Genomic DNA, 17,200 nt, shown 5'->3' with positions numbered 1-17,200 from the left:
GGCTGAGTTAGAAAATGATATTCACATTCTCCGCACGTTAAAATTGGATTCCTGCTGAAAAATTTGGAAGGCGATTGTAGCAGGAATGATATCAATTTAATTATGAACTCGTATAAACCAATTTTACTCGAAGTACGTATCTATTTTCAACTAATTTTGATAAAGGCTTTGTGGATAAAGCATCAGAATGCAAGGATTTGCTGCTGAAACGACGTAAATATAAATTAATCATGATGATTTTAAAAAATCTGAATGTAACACTACCCCCGTGGCATCGTATCGATCAAAACTGGAGCTTATCTTTCTAATCCCATGAAATACAAGATATTTTAGAAAATCAGTCAATTACTGAGATAGGAAATATATTTTTGAAACATTTTCTTTAATTCCATAAATGCTCAAACGTGGCTGGTGCAATTTTATGGGCACAGCATACAAATCAAACAATGTTTTTTTCCCTTTCCTTCTCGACCAACTACTTGTGAATTAGTTAATTGTTTATAGTTTGCATGAATTACAGTATCGGATTTAGATTGGGACGGGCTGGAATCAGACAGCACTAACCCAGCCCAGTTTTATTCATGCAAATTAATTCGGTGCAAATTTCAATTCCAAGTCGCCTTTGATTAAATGAAATTGAAATGTGTGTGATTAAAGAAATGTTTGCAATTTGTATCTGGTTAGGCTCACTCAGTCCTTTCATTTAGTTCTATTGAGATGCGGGTCAAAATGCGAACTCCTCATACTTATGCACTTAATGACTTCCAATTACTGAAAATCTACGAAATCTAAATAATGTGGCTGATGTTAACCAGAGTTATTGAAAATTGTGACTTGGGTATCAAGTTTTTCTTACAAACAGTTTCAATGCAAAGTATAATCAAACACTGCTTACATTTGCCAACCTTTCCTTCTATCTTTCTTCTACCTTTGTAATGAAATTAACTCGCATGATGAATTTGCAATTGAATAAAAATTTCTCAAGCAATTTTCTCATTTAATTTCCACCTTTACTGAATTTGCATGTATTTAGTTCCGATTGGTCCGCCGAGGTTTTGAATATTTTACTTCAATTTCCTTGGTTTGGTTCGATGCATTTGTAAATTGAGTTCCGGTTTTTCCTTGAAGGCGTTATCTCCAAAACCAATTATGGAGGAGTAAAGGATCATCATCAGAATGCAATTAAACTAATTAATTCCAACTGCTATTTCCTAGTGATTCAAGTGTAAGATGATGCATAGATAGATGACTCGGGCAGACTCGTATATTTATGAGCTGAATTAATCCCGGTTTGATATAACAGTCGTGTGAAAGCGCCTTAATCATAAAGTTCATCTCGGGGGACTGAAATTTAACTTTTATATTTGCCAAAAATAACTACGTATAAGATCGCAATATTCCAGCGCATGCATGCGCATTGCGCTTATACTTAGCTTAATTCACATTGCCAAACTTTCGTTTAAATTCCCAATATCATTATTGTTTGCGTTGGAGACAAAGCTCGTCTGCACTATTCATTGCAGACAAGCTTTGTCTTCATCTCATGATATAACTATTCACAAAATAATGCCACAGAGGGACCAAGGTGAAACCTCGTATCGCAACAAAAGATCATGTCTGCGGAATTTCAGTTTATTTGAAGCTTGGAGTTGTGTGAAATTGAAACCAAAAGTTTGATGATCTAGTAAACCCTGAATGCCCCGAAAGCAGAGATTTATTCCACTAGCCATGTTGTTACTTTAAGCAAACTCTGGCAGGTTAACTTTGTGTAATTTGATGCGAAACGACAACCACCAGCTAAATGCAAGGCTAATCCCAAAACTAAACAGAGCTCAACAATAAACCCTTGAATTTACAGCGTTCAACTGGACCATATCTATTTGCACAGCAAACCCTCCTTCAAAATCCAGTCGAAACGAAGAGGCCATGAAGTAAATAGGCGAGTCGTTCCTTTGTCCCGACGGTGGTGGAAAAACTGTGGGCGAGGAGGAAACTCGAAACTGGCCCTTCATCAATTTCCTTCTTCCGTTGTTGGGGCTACTTTTAGTAGGTTTGGAGCTGGGTCGACGGCTTGGTCAATATATGTTTTTGGTGTAGAATCGTAGTCGGCAGGATACTTGAAACTTTGGAAATTCGTGTTTTTGTGGGAACAAATCCAACAAACCTTTCCTCTTTCTTGTTCTGCTAATTTACTCTGGAGTTCGGATCGGTCTGTCTGTGGACCATTTACATGAAAGTCTTTCATGCGGCTGTCTGTCCTATGCTGTTAATTATGCCAAAGTTGAGTGGGGCGTAATGCGATACTTGGTTAACTGCTTTGAGATTTGAGATGAGAGAATAAATGTCTACATCTACATCTGTTTGTGATTTCCTGATTATTTTTACTACTCTGACTTAAAAAAGTACTTCTACATTTTCCGCTATTTTTCTAGCTAAAAATGTAGAAAGTTTGCCCATGTCATCACTACACTTCAATTTTTGCTTGATAATGTTTACCACAATGAAGAGCTACGAAACAGTCAGTTTAGTTCAGTTTTATAAACTCATTTCTTAATGGTCCAAAGATAGGATCAACTTAAAATCTTGAGAATCTTAAATAAATTTACAAGGCAATCTTTTAGCAGAACCATTTGAAATAGTTTGTTTAATGTGCTATGCAAAGCAGGTAGAAAGTCAAACGTAGCACTGTAATACGAGCAGTCTGGTTTGTTCTGTTTACTCTTTTGCCTATGATCTGGCTGGAGTCTCATGGCATCAAGTGGCAAAACCACCACTTGCCACATTTCATTTCATTTTATTCTCATTTTATCTTGATTCTACAACCAAATCGTGGGTCGATGATGAACAGCAAACCAAAACACAAATTGCTTTTGGATTAAGCAAACTGAACCACACACAAAGTTTGTTTCTTGCACATACATATGTTCAAACATATAGCGACCGGAATCATAAAGTTGTTCATCATGCGAGCCCAATGTTTTATCGTATTATAATTTGCTTGAGATTGTGAGAGATGAGTTGATTATGATAAACAACGCAGATTTTGAGATAGCTAATGGCTGAATCATGGTCGACTTGAAAAATCAAGAATGAAGACGTGGTTGTCGATCGTCAACTCACAACCAAAGTTGAAAGATGTGAGTTCAGTCAGATGCGAATCTGCTCATCCTCCCTAAATTTTAATACTCGCTTCATTACAATATATTCAAGTTTTTTTCGCTGCCTTCTGGATGGGACAGTGGATGCCTTGCATTCTGAATGACGGGAATGAGTAACGTGAGCACAGGAATCGATAATACATATTTAGTTAAATGTTGCGAAGCAGTCATTCCATTGGGCTTGTCTGGAATCAAGGAATAGTGATAAAAAATCAAAACGACCAGTTGGTCCAGTGCGAGATTGGTTTTCTAATTCTTGTTTACCGGTTGTCCTCAGATGATGGTGGTACCCGTATGTACCAGGTCAGCCAAAAGTTGAAATGATTAGCTGCATGGTTTCCTCTATCTGCAACGACTTCCAGTTTTTTCTCACTGCAACCATCAAGCTAAGAACGGGTAGTAGAATAATTCGATTTGTTCTCCCCCAAAGAAACCACTCTCAAAAGTAGAAGTAGCCAGGACAAATAGATTTGATTAGATTAAAAATGTTGGGATTTGAGCTTTGTCTTGTTTTCTGAAAGGAATTAAAAGGCCAAGCCTATCTTTTTTTCACCAATTTCTCTGGGAGGAAGAACAATATTGTGATGATCAGGTATTGGGAGTTGCGGATGGATATGGATAACTGAAGTAAAACTTGCTTCATTCATGTAGCTCTTCACTAGGGTTGACGGTGTCGGACTTTTCAAACAAACCTGAAGAGTATCAGGCAAACAAAAAGTGGAAGCATAGCACGATCAGAGAAATTCTCCTGACATTGATCTTGTACATATGTGAATTTTCATATTTTTTAATTAAAAATATTTTGCATACTGAATTAACTCGAGTTGTAGTTCTGAAGATATGTAGTAAACCGTTCAATTATTTGAAATATGTAAATGCACAGAGAGACAAAAATATTATAAAATTGAGTACAAAATGTTGACTTTGAAAATAAAAATTATTTCGAATATCTGTGCATATAAAATCAAGATTTAAATGTGGTTTCATGTGGTGTACAAGTCGTAACTCAATAAATGGGCGATTAAAAATTCAATGGTTGTCATCACTTTCAGCTAAAGGGGTAAAAGATCTTATTTCCATGATATATGACATTTCTCAGATTTCTGTACTTGATAGCTTACTTTACACACTTGGAATGGCATTTCACTTGACACATCTAAACTCTATCCTTCACTTCCACGTTTGACGTTGCATTGGATCACAAAAGCGTAATAAAAACACAACGAGTTAGTTTATGATCAGAGATAACTATTTTCTCAGTACATCCTACACCACTCACATATCACACACTCTGGTTCTTTTCAATGCGTCAAAAAACGATGCCTGACTTTCGTATGAAAGATTGATAAAAATATTGAAAACCGATCACTCATGTTTTAATGCCCAAACGCGAACAACTGAATAATCTGGAAACGTATGTGCACGTGTTACGGAAAATTGAAACATCAAAATTGAAGTCATGAAGCATACAATTGAATAATTGTACTCTCTCATTCAGAATCTGTAGACTTGTTTCTCGTTTCAAAAATGTATTCTTTTGACTGATTCTCTTTAACTAGAACCAACTTGTAATAGCGCAGTCCATTCTGCTCACACTCCTCACGAATCGTAGCCATACATATTCTTATTCATCAAAGATAAAACAAATCATTTCTTCCGGAATTTGAAGAGCATCAATCCGTCAAGAATTTTAGAATCTGATTTATGGCAGAAAACGTCAAGAGGAAATTTCATATGTATGCTGGCCTAAATTAATTTACGATTAGTGGAGCGTCTATGTATTTTTTTCTGAACTCCATGCAGGCGTATAGTACTAAAGCTGACTGAAAATTTGCAATCTATTTATTTGTAGGTGAAATTAACGTTTTAAAAATTGGCAATGCAAATTTTAAACTTATTACTTATTGTGTCCTCCAAGCATTTATGAACCAAGTGCCATAATATTAGACAACCTTTCTTCCCACCGGTTTGGTGCTGTTTTCTTGGTAGATTTTTTACGGTTTTTTAAAAGCTAGTATGCATATTTATTTCTCCTTCCTTAACTACCTATATTTGAGAAACACGTATGTGCATACATCCTCATGGATGAGCTAGGGACTGAAAATGAAAGATTTAGCATTTGTGCTTATGTAGGAAATGGTATTTATCTTAAACCAATATTTTTTCTGCGTATTGTGCGTGAAATTTATCATGTCTCTTTCTCTCGTATCTACAACCGTTCACTATTAAAAATTAAATATTTGCTCATAAAGTTCAAGTTAAAAGTCAAATCAAGATGCCGGATGAAATAATGTGATGTGGGAATGACTGATGCATATAAGGTTAGTTTTTCGTGCCAAAAAACCTGGGGAACAACATTTCCACTATAATTCATTTGCATCCGACTGCTGCTATTATGTATATGTACATGATCACGTCAAAAAATTTGAAGGTTATCCACTCAAGGCAATGTTTTAATATTAAACTTGAGTTCAATCAATTTTACAGTTGCTTATCCGTGTGTGCTATATAATAAATTGCTTAGATGTGAATACTGAGCATTGAACTAGCGAATGATGAATAATAAGAAAAAATTGAACTATTCCTGCAGATACACTCAAATTCGTGTTATTTGATTCAAAAATACATATCAACTGACAGACATTATTTATTTGGTTAGCTCATACAATACGATAATACGATATGTACGTACGTACGTATGTAGGTATGTGTGCAGTTGTGGTTTACTAAGGGTTGAATGGACCAGAATTTTCCGTGTGCAATATTGAATGCATTCCAATCTTCAAAGTATTTCAAAACAGAAGCATCGAATTACATAATTACGCTGCAGTCGTGATTTCAGTTAGTGATTCTGTCTAGTCGACTTGAGCTTCAGAGTAGCTGAGTAGCCCAATTACCAAAAAATATAAAACATGTAGTCCATATGGACTACATGTGCGTATTTTGAAATTAATTAAATCTGACAAGTTTGGGTCAAGTGGAACGAACCACTTGCTACACTCTGAAGCTTTCTCACACTAATTACTGAAAAGTTGGATGCCCACGCATCCCTCGTCTTAGGATTAGTTCCCATAAATTCAAAATAAAACTTAGTTCGCATAAAAGAATAATATTCTTTGTAGCCCAACCCTAAAACTTTCTTCCATCTGGCTCAAATTAAGATGCAACCCTTAATATTTCATCAGTCATTCACAAACTGTACAACCCATCCTGTCTTCAATTCGTCTCTGTATTTGACCTCTCGAACACATTTCATTAAGAACAGTTTTATGCGTTTCAATGCTTCTTTGTAGATAAGTAGTACCATATCATAGTAGCATAGAGATACTGTTTTATTTGGACAACCGTTTATGTATGTTAATTCCTGAGATTATTCTCAGTAAGTTTGAAGCACGAGGAAGTCATGAAATACAGCCATTTATCTCCGTTTATTACCATTTATTACATTTCTCCGCCTGGTGTTCACGACTCAGGCAGGAGGATAGACAACAGAAAATGAACGACAATTTTTGAAAGACCTGCCTGGTCAGTGTCACTGCATGTGAAATGCAGTGAATAGTGCTTCTTATTTTTTTTAAATTTTGTATTCATGCTCCATCCTCAAGTACAGATCCAAACCATCTCTATGCATGTAATTTTATGCAACGGAAGTTTCATGAGCAAGATGAACAAATTGTTGGACATTAGTAGCCAATCTAAATTTATTATTATTATTATGTAGATGTTATGATGATTACGCTGCGATGATGTGTAGAATTGATAGTATGCCTCCGTCCGATGATGTATAATGAATAGAAAGCCACAATAAACACCGTTGTTACTGGGAAATGAATTTGGATTCAATCAAATCTTGTTTCCACAACACAATTTTGAATCAATAAATGTAGTAGCAGCTGCTGAAACGTGTAATATCAACAGAATTGATTTAATCTAAAATTCAAGCACAAGTAAAGACAATCAATGCATATGTCAGTTTGATTGACTGCGTGATCTCAGTTCTCTCCCACATTTCCACTGCTCGTGGAACAATATTAAATTCTTCTCGTTGTGAGAGGAACAATATGTTGTTGTAACGTTGTAACATGCAAGCAGTGACACCGATACTGTTGCCTCAGTCTGACAGAAAATTGATTAACCAGCAAAATTGAAACAATCAAGGTTCAAATATCCCTGTGCCGGTTATTGTACGTAGTTCACAGTTAACTGCTATTGGGTTGAAAATTAAATGTTGATGAAGGACGACCTAATATGACCTCTCTCAACCACACACGGATTCGACTAAATATTTTAGTATATGCTCACTTGATTTCGAAGAGCATAATTCATAAAGAGCAACCGTATCATATGTGCAATTGTACTTATACTGATATAACCAATCGAAGCGGAAATATCATAAGAGAAAGATTGCTTATTTGATATCGTGCACTAATCAAATAATTGATTTACTCTGGAATCTCAATTAAATCTGGCCCACCCGCATGAAACCAGCAACGAGGAGACACAATTAGGAGCTTGCATATTCTGTTATGTATTATTTACACTTGCAAGTTGAAACGCATGCATGCGCTTTTTGATCAGGAGGTGAGACGCACATGCAAGCAAATAAATGAACTGAATTAAATCATACGGATCCTTTTCTCACCCGTGTAGCGTACGTATGGAAAGTAAATTCTAATTTGTGGCTAAATTACCTGTGTTACCAAATTTCGAATAAAGCAATGGGTGATATTGGTAATTAATATTATACGATGATAGTCATCATCATTTCGTCTGGAGAGAGAGAGAGAGCTTTCATCCTTCATAACAAGCTTGGCTGATGAAAGACTCGTATTCACGGAGAATAAAATCAGTGATTCGAAACATGAACTAATTCATCACTGTCCATATTTACATTTGCATCTCGGCATGTTGAACAATGTGCTTCACTGGCTGTTGAGTTGATAATACGTATTCTGAGTTAATAAATAAATAAAATTATCACAAAATAAATCAAGGAAACAAATCTTCTGCACCAACTACCATATCCGCTTTTAACACATATCCTCACATGTGTCATTTTAGAATTTAACGAACGAACAAAATGACAGAAATTATTTGACAAAAAATATCCTTGATCAGAAATGAGTACTTTAGGATGCCACACAGTCCAAGTGAATCCACAAACAACTTACACTTTTCTTGTCTATTTATTTCAGGGAATATTCACCTTGAGCTCCAATTACTTACACCGTGCAACAGATGGTCGCGCCTACTTTCACCAAGTGGAAATCATTGTGCCACCCAATTGGGATACCGCATCTTGTGGACGATCTCTGCCTGTGGGGGCCTATACGTCTCGCGGAACAATGAACGAAGCGGCCATAAGAATTGGAACGGAACACCCAGTTTTCGGAAGCAAACCATGGACTCAACAGTCGCGTGGGTGTGGGCTAAGCGGTGACTACATTTCCGTCGGGTATCACTACATCCTGCAGGTATTTAATAGCTTTCTTAATTACAAATGGAAATCAATGACAGATTTTATCAGTAGTTCCGAAGTATGCGTCTGTTTATTAATAATTACTGAACGCAACAGCGCAGTTTTTCATTTTGTTCTAATGGAGCTCTGTTTCTCATCGTACAACTCCTTAAAAAAGTGTTACAGTCTTGTGATAAGTATTATAATTTTTTGAATGCAGTTCAATGAGACGGAAAATAGCATCGGAGGCAGCAGCGGCGGAGATACCGATGGAAATGGAAATGACTCTGACAATGGTTATGGGACTAACCGAGGGTACACTTACGGATCCGCTAATGCTGTCAGCCCCACTCCTACAGGTAAAATTGTAGATAAGATAACTATAATGTCCCCATTGGGATCCTTTTTCTCCATCTTCCTCCTCTCCCAATATTGTCAATATAAGAAGCGATCAGGTTTTCAAAGGTTGGTTATGGTTGTGCCAAGTAGAGTGAAAACTCAATGTATGGAATTTGCCCTCGCTTTGTTGTGCTACAAGTTATACAACCACTCCATAAGTTAAGTATCAGTATTCCATGGCGGTTGTTGGCGGCTTACCACTTTCGCCAAACTTGTTTCTCTCACTTTCTTTCTATCATCCGCCTCCCTTCTCCCCATCTTTCAGAAGGAGAGAAGAAGAAGAAAAAACTTTAGTCGACACACTTTTCTCGTGATCCTGGAGGCTACTTTCTTTCGCCCTCCCTTCTCCATTCTCAGTGTTATTTGAGAGGAAAGGAATTGGGTTGTGGATAAAGAGGTTTATTACAGTCGTTAGTTTTGATGATATTTCCGAGCTATTCGAAACCAACGAAACAAGTCAGCTCCCATGCAAGAAGTTTTTACACTTTAGCTTGTTTCGCGTTTCATTGGATTTCTTCACAATTTTCCTTCCTGTCACCTACGGGACCTTGCATATGTGTCAGTCAGTTCCCCAATGCGATGGGGTGACAAATGTGCAAAGACAAATGTGCAAACGACTAATGTGCAAAGACATTTGTGCAAACGATAAATGTGCAACCTGACAAATGTGCAGCCCGATAAATGTGCAAACGATGAATGTGCAACCGATAGATGTGCAGGAATTTTTCCAACAAATAGTGCAATATATCTTGATATAATTTACACTTCAAATCAAATTACATCTTATCAAAAAACTAAGAATTCTGAAACATTAATTTTGTGGTGAAGCTTATGAAGCTGGAGATCTTATAATGCAGATTTTATACTTATTAAATATTACTAATCATCATTATAACGGGGTTGACCCCTGTCAATTTTATAATAAAATTCCCGTGCCGAATCACTGTAATGTTAAATTTAGCTAGTGACAATTAAACTTTAGTTAGGGACACCCCGCGGGGACAGAATTTAAAATAATAGCAAATAAGTAAATCCCGAATTATTTCATTGAAATTTAGAATTTTTATATGTACATAATTCCAGCCTATACGATAGACTAAAATTCACGAGTTCACGAAGATGTATGTACCAGGAAATTTATGCACCATAAAAATATAATTTACTAAAATATTAAGTTAACAATAAATTAATACTGCTCAATATAAGATCCACAGCTTCAACAGACATCATACGGGATGCCACCACAAAATTAATGTTTCAAATTTTAGTTTTTGAGGAGATGTAATTTGATTTTATGTTTAAATTATATCAAGATATATTGCACCATTTGTTGGAAAAATTCCTGCATATTTATCGGTTGCACATTTATCGTTTGCACATTTATCGGGCTGCACATTTGTCAGGTTGCACATTTATCGTTTGCACATTTGTCGTTTGCACATTTGTCTTTGCACATTGGTCGGGCCACCCCCCAATGCTTAGTTGCTTGCTTAGTTAGTTAGTTAGTTAGTTGGCTGGTACATACAGGTTGTGGTTTGCTGCAACCTGTGATTCGGATGGAAAGGAGAGAATTGTGTGCTGGAGCGGAAAAATGTCAACTTGAACATTTATCACCATGATTGATTGAGCATGGTGGGTCTTGAGTGAGCGAGTACTGTAGCGGTGTATGCGTATGTACATACTCGTGTATATGTACATATATATGCGCAATAATAATATTCTCATGGCTATGCCACAATATAAGCCTGTATATAATTGGAGGGACCTTAATTCATAGTTGTGTCGTATTTAGGAATTTGAAATCTGTGCTCATGAGGTTATTTTGGCTTAAATTAGTTGCTCGCTCCTGCTGCTGCTGGTATTAAATGTTTTTCTCATCGAATAGAAAATTGCATGTTGAACGCAAACTCACAAAGGCTTTGTTGAAGGTATAAAATCTCTCTCTCTCATAATTCTACGTGCGCTGTGTGCAATTCTGCTGGCACTTTATTAGGCACTAGCATGTTGATGTTGATGACACGAAACTTCACAAGCATAACACTATACTAATCCGCAGTCAGCCTAAGCATGCCCTTGAGTGATTGAGCTTGTTCTTGGCTACAATGCTGCTTGTCGTACAAAAGGTGCGATTAAATCAGATCTAGTTTGTCACGGACGAATAATTTGTTGCCACATTTGTGAATTTATATAAGCTTGCTTTCTCGTTCTTCTATAAAAAATATGCAACCATATATTTCGCTACTGTTTGTTCTAAGGGACACACACACACACTCATAACAACCAACAGTTTTGCTTTTACATGTTTAAGTGTGATTTCATTTTCCCTAAGATTATTTGTTCAGTTGAACGATCCAAAGATGTAGTACAGATTTTTAGACTATTATTTTGAGTAGTAATACAAGACATCTTATCAAGCAGGCTGGAATAAGAAGAGTTATATATCTCGACAGTCTAAATATATAAAAAAAAGTAGGCTAAAAATGCCCAGCACATGGCATACCAATTATTATTCTAACCACCCAAGCCCAACATTTCTTAAATTAAATGTCAAATTGAATTTTTCGTTCGATTTGAGTCCACTGAGCCATTGCACAAAACAAGCTGAAGGGGATAAATATACTTAACTTGGTTGAGAGAATATCCATGTATATGAATGTAGGGAGACAGACAGAGTTTCAGAAATTCTACTTTTCATGATTGTGTTCTGACGGGAAGTTTCTTTGATGGAAATTCAACCGGACAGAAGCATTCAGCATTTGGTAGAAAATAGAAACACTTCAGAAATCAATTTCTTAACCAAAAATAACTTTTCTCAAGCGTTGACGTGAAAATTTTGAGCATTTATGTTTGTTTGGAAAGGGTTGGTCACATTTTTCAGTCCTCGCCGTATTGTTTTAGAAACTCTTGTGGACATTTCTATCATTACTTTCCCCCTGCGTTTTCGGTGTTTAAAAACAAAGTGAAAACAGTTGATGTTGAGGTCTCCTGTACCGTCAACCGTGTAATTGCTGGGAGTTCCTCACTTTTTGATCAACACATTTCTTACTCCCAAGTTTGATTAATTTACTTCCATGTGTATGTTATGTAAGGCTTATGTTTTGTTTTAAAATTGTTTGCTAAGAATAAAAAATAATTGCAAAATAATAGCAACCTTTCCTTCCACTTACACCCTTAAAGTCAGGTGCTCATAAATAGTACTAAAAAGTCATGTGTGCAAAAAGAAAGAAAGGACATTGTGAAAAGAAGGAATCTCATTTCATGATGTGAAATAGTTATGTTTTTCCTGCTGCCTGCATGTAACACCCTGCGAAAGAGGATCGAATTCTTTAGCTGACTTTTCTATTTTTTCTACAGAGTCCATTTCTGAGCGATTAGATTTGGTCGGCCTCGGTCGATTCGTTCTCAAGAAAGGGAGAAAGGAAGATGGATGAATGGACAGAAAAATAGGAAATGGATGGATATTACATGTAGGATGCTGTTGTTATGTTATTTTTCGATCCGATATCATCCAATGGGTCAGATCAGACGCGGTTATGAAGGGAGAAAATAGATCTTTCTCAGGATTCTTCGTTTCGATATATGTACGGAGACTCTGGCGTTGTAGTTGACCCTCACATTTGATCGGACACTCATACGTTCAAGATTAGTCGTCTCAAAAAAAAAAATTAAATAAATACAATATACACCTACGACATACGTACGCATATGTGTCCAATATGTGTACAAAAGGGACCCCTTCTTTCCTTAGCATCCCTTTACTTCTAATTTCTGATCCCGAATAAACCAGATGCCTTTACTCATTAATCTTTTGTTGATCGTTTTGATGACAGTAACCTATTAATTTAATAATATTTTCCGTTAATAATAATTCAAATGTGTTTTATTCCGGTTGCAGAGCGGACATTTGTGAAGGAATGGGCCAAGTTTCGCTATGGAGTTTTCGAAGAAATTGGCTTCCCGAACGATCCAATCTACCCTACCTCGTATTCCGAAGGAGGAAGCAAAAAACCCACCTCGTGTACAAATTCACCTGTTCGTGGAACGTGGTAAGTATTGCCCGCTACATGTTTGCAGCCTATTAAATGTACGCCAAATTGGTGGTTTTGTAATAACAATTTCCTTGAAAGCGACTACTTGATGTTGCCAAAAGCGCAAAAGTTGTTTGAGTATAGCTCAAAATAATCACGGATAGATGTAGGTACATAAATCCCGAAAGTCCGCGTCTCACAACCTCAACGCCACCCGTCATCGACTCATTATAAAAGATAATGTGGCAGAACGGCCTTTTTCTAATTTTATTGTTAAGTCGTCACCCAGCAGATTGTTGTTGGCCTGGGCAGACTGGAGGAGGCTGCATTATCGTTCCGCTCAAATTGCTTCTCTAAAGAAGTTTGGCTCAAACTCGGCCTCAAATGAGTGTACGTACACAGCGCGTTTAAATAAAAGTTACTTTTCCATTCCATTCGGCTTCATGTTCTTAAACAATGATCATACCCCCCATCATGAGTTCCTTTGTGAAATTCTTAAGAAAAGGCACAATTTCACTCTGATTTTTCTCCTCTTTTGTGTACCTAAGTGTAACTTTGGTGTAGTTGGAAAAGCATGCAGACCAGCGTTGTTGTTCTCATGTTGTTTGTTAACCTGGCTGGAGAATGATACTCGGTCCTTCCAATTCAACCTATTTCCTCTCCCATATAACTCTTGTAGTAATTTCTACCTCAAACGAATCTCAGGAAAGGTCGGTCGGATGGAACTTTGTAATCACACGAGCATAATGACGACGAAACGGTGTAATGGAGGTATATTAAAGAGTGTTGTTTGCCCAAAGTTGGTGCCTGTCCTTCATGTTGTTTCTTTGAACTGATGTTGTTCTCACTTGTAACCCATCACTTGTTACCCTTATTCCTGCTTCCGACTTTACGACTTGCATCTTGTCCGTTGGTTTTACGTACCTAATGGACGGTGAAATGAAAAAATATTATTGCCAAGCTATGTTACCGGTATAGGAAAAGTGGCACCTTGCCCTAGTCCCACTCACCGGATATACAGACCGACCTGTAAATGAATGGACTAGAAGACCAGATTTGCCACCTCCTCTTCCTCTCTAAACTTGTTATTGGTACATAATAAGGTGAATCTAGCTTCAAGACGTACACATGCACGTCGTTACCTCGTTCCTAAATATCGAGTAAAAGTGAGGTTCCCACAGTGGAAAGGGCGACTTTTGTGACTGTCGCTTGCTCCTAACAAAAAGCCTGATGACAGATTAGCAGGTGACAATGGGAAGGATCAGCAATTGACAGGTTTATTGTTATTATTTCTGCTCGGAATTACCGGCTCCCAAGAGATGTACTCTTTCACATAATGGAAATATTCATCTTAAACTTTGCACAATGGAAAGAGAAGTTTAGAGCTTGACTTAAGCCTACTTAACACAGTTCATAATTAGAGGTTTAATATATTAAAAGTTGTAATTTGAATGTTAAGAAGTCTGTAATCCACTCAGGTGACTTGATCGCCTTAGTGGTGGATTAATGGTTTTACAGTCTACTTCATAAAACCAGATTATAGTTTTACAATTGCTCTTCTATACAAAAGCCTTTCTCTTTTTATTTTTGCTTGCATCCAATTTCGCCATAGTTTAAGGATGAATAGGTGATAATAATGTTTGAAACTAAAAACTTTTCTCATTTCACTTCCACTATTACAAATACTTAAGCACTGAGTTGCAACTTGTGAGAATAGTTGTCACACAGCTAGACATCCATAAAGCCAAATAAATCGGACTTGAACGGAAACGATAAAATTACTTTTGTTCGAATTGGGAGAAATAAATTACAGAGAAGAAGCAAATATATTTGTTAACCGTTACGAAAAACATGGCAAAGTGACAGTTGTTTTGTTTCATTACAAATATGATCCTTATTTTTTTGTATTTCTCGCATTTAATAAAAGTTGTACCGTTTGCTTGATTATTTCCACCCTCGCCATGGGGCGACACAACCTTATGTCATCCGAATAATGTGTGTGCCAAGTAGTCTTGAAAGTGTACAAAATTACAGATTTTTCTCCAAATGCCACCGTTTAGGTCCACCAGTATATTTAGCATCTCGTCATCCACTGGGCATAAGTTCAGGGAACAATCATCTACCTAAATCAGACCCCACAATCATACATAAAGCACAATAGTTTTCGACGAATCTGGAACAACAATGCCGATGTAAAAAGGACGTGGAGGGCGAATAAATATATTTCCTATTGTGGAGGAAAGCTTTCTCTCCATTATTTATGCTCAATCGTCCGCTTCCCATAATAATAATGAAATGAAATATGTATGAAATTGTAAATGGTACGGAGGGTGGTCAACGAATCGAAAATATCAATTGAGCACCGAGATGGATTTATTTTATTATGTTCATTCATCTCACACATCGAATTTAAGACCAACTATCTGCAGTATAAATAAGTGTATAAGATGTCCTAGAACCAAAACTGGATACATGCACATATTGCAAAACTTGTCCTTCTTCCTCTGTTATAAAAGTGGCAAATAGTTCGTGAACTATTTGCATACTTTTCGAGTTAATGCAACTTACACGAACGTAAAAATAGTGCAGCTACTATTGGCAAGAGAGATGTGTAGGTTGCACATGTAAGCGCAGCAGCATTGTATTGAAAGATATTTATTATATGATGAACTCCCCATTTAAAAAATATATCAGGCACACTGTTGAAAATTCAATTTAAATTATTATGCCATCCTATGTGGAATAGTGGATATTATTCAGATCACATGTTATATTAATGGCATCAGCCTTCACATCTGTTCGGGAAATATTATCATGAAATTCCTTTGTTGTGTGCATATCAATTCTTCATATCATTTTGGATAAATCGAATTTTGTTCACGTCTGCGAATATTTTCTTCCTAATAAAGTATTCGAGTGCGAACCAGGGTTTTTATCCAGCTTTCTGAGCATGATAATAATAAGTCGGCCAGGCTAAGGTCAACGAGAATTTTGAATATTATACATATGCCAGACAATCTCGGGTATTATTCATCCAAATGACTTTCCGTTTCCATTTTTTACGTAAAGTACCATTTTCCTTCTGGAATTGCTAAAAGTGACACGAAGTACATTTTCACCATGATCTAGGCAATATTCAATTGTAATTTCTATTTTTAACACAATGTCTTTAAAAAATTGCACAAAATTGAATAAAATATTTATTTAATAGCGTTATTAAAAGATTTCCAAAGTTATTAACTAGTAAAAATGATGGAATGGCTCCAGTAATATCGTACCAAGAAATTCGAAACGTTAGGTATCGAGTATTGGAAACGTAGGTATTGGTCGTTATCTTATTACTTGATTCCAGGCGTATGTAGTCGTCCAGCATGCAGATGCCGTAAAACTATCAGATTTCCAATTCTGGTAACTGCATCGTCATTTCCCAAACTCAAGATCCACATTGCCACTTTTTGTCCGCGTTGATGCCTCACATACATATTTTGTATTAGAGGATTACCAAAAGCGATATACATGTTTGTTACCAACAGCGTTCAATCACCACGAAGGGTCGGATTAAGTTACCAAAACTGTGCGGCCACGTCTGCCCTCAGATTGTTTGAACCTGGTTCCAGAAACTCGTATCGAATTTGAGATTGAAAAAGTTTCTAATTTCTCAAAAACATCAAACGAAAATAAAGCATATGTATGGATGAGCTCCTTTCTATTTCTTGTCTTTAGGAGGATAAAAGAGATTTGAGATAGAATGGTTTCAAGATTTTTGAAAATATGGAATATTTTTCATCTTCAACGATTCAATAGTTTGTATGTTTTCCATACAAGTTTTATAAGACGATCTAATTTTGGCTTGTACATGTCTACAACCAAGATTGGTTAGACATGCATGAAACTGAAATAACCTGCCTGTATATATGTACATACGTACCTGTGTACACATATACTTGAGTGAATAAAGGCAAACAACCTTTTGTGCAATGATGCCCTATGATGAAGCCCTTTACTGATGAGAGAAAACAGATTTTTGTGTAATTTATCATGGAGCGCTACTGCATTGTGTCTTGCACAAATAACGACGAGGTCACAGAGATGTTCGAAGTAGGGTTAGAAACTTTTGTCTGAGTGTTGGATGCATTCTAAAACTTGTGCATGCGGAT

General features: G+C 36.6%; 1 protein-coding gene across 2 annotated transcripts in view; it reads left to right on the top strand.

Moving 5' to 3' along the window:
• LOC110863104 (calcium-activated chloride channel regulator 1) overlaps window positions 1–17,200 on the top strand; it is a 96,988-nt gene that overhangs the window by 54,799 nt on the left and 24,989 nt on the right. The window contains exons 2-4 of one of the 2 annotated variants that reach the window (XM_022112342.2): window positions 8,354–8,632; window positions 8,837–8,975; window positions 12,911–13,061. In XM_022112342.2, the coding sequence (XP_021968034.1) occupies window positions 8,354–8,632; window positions 8,837–8,975; window positions 12,911–13,061 (569 nt within the window). Of the gene's footprint in view, window positions 1–8,353; window positions 8,633–8,836; window positions 8,976–11,313; window positions 12,100–12,910; window positions 13,062–17,200 lie in introns of those variants that run through there. The other variant, XM_035851154.1, reaches the window with a different exon arrangement.

This window comes from Folsomia candida, unplaced genomic scaffold (genome assembly GCF_002217175.1).
Source record: "Folsomia candida strain VU population unplaced genomic scaffold, ASM221717v1 Fcan01_Sc001, whole genome shotgun sequence".
Lineage (NCBI taxonomy): Eukaryota > Metazoa > Arthropoda > Collembola > Entomobryomorpha > Isotomidae > Folsomia > Folsomia candida.
Note: the sequence above shows the minus strand (reverse complement) of the source record. Positions and strands in the feature narration are given on the sequence as shown.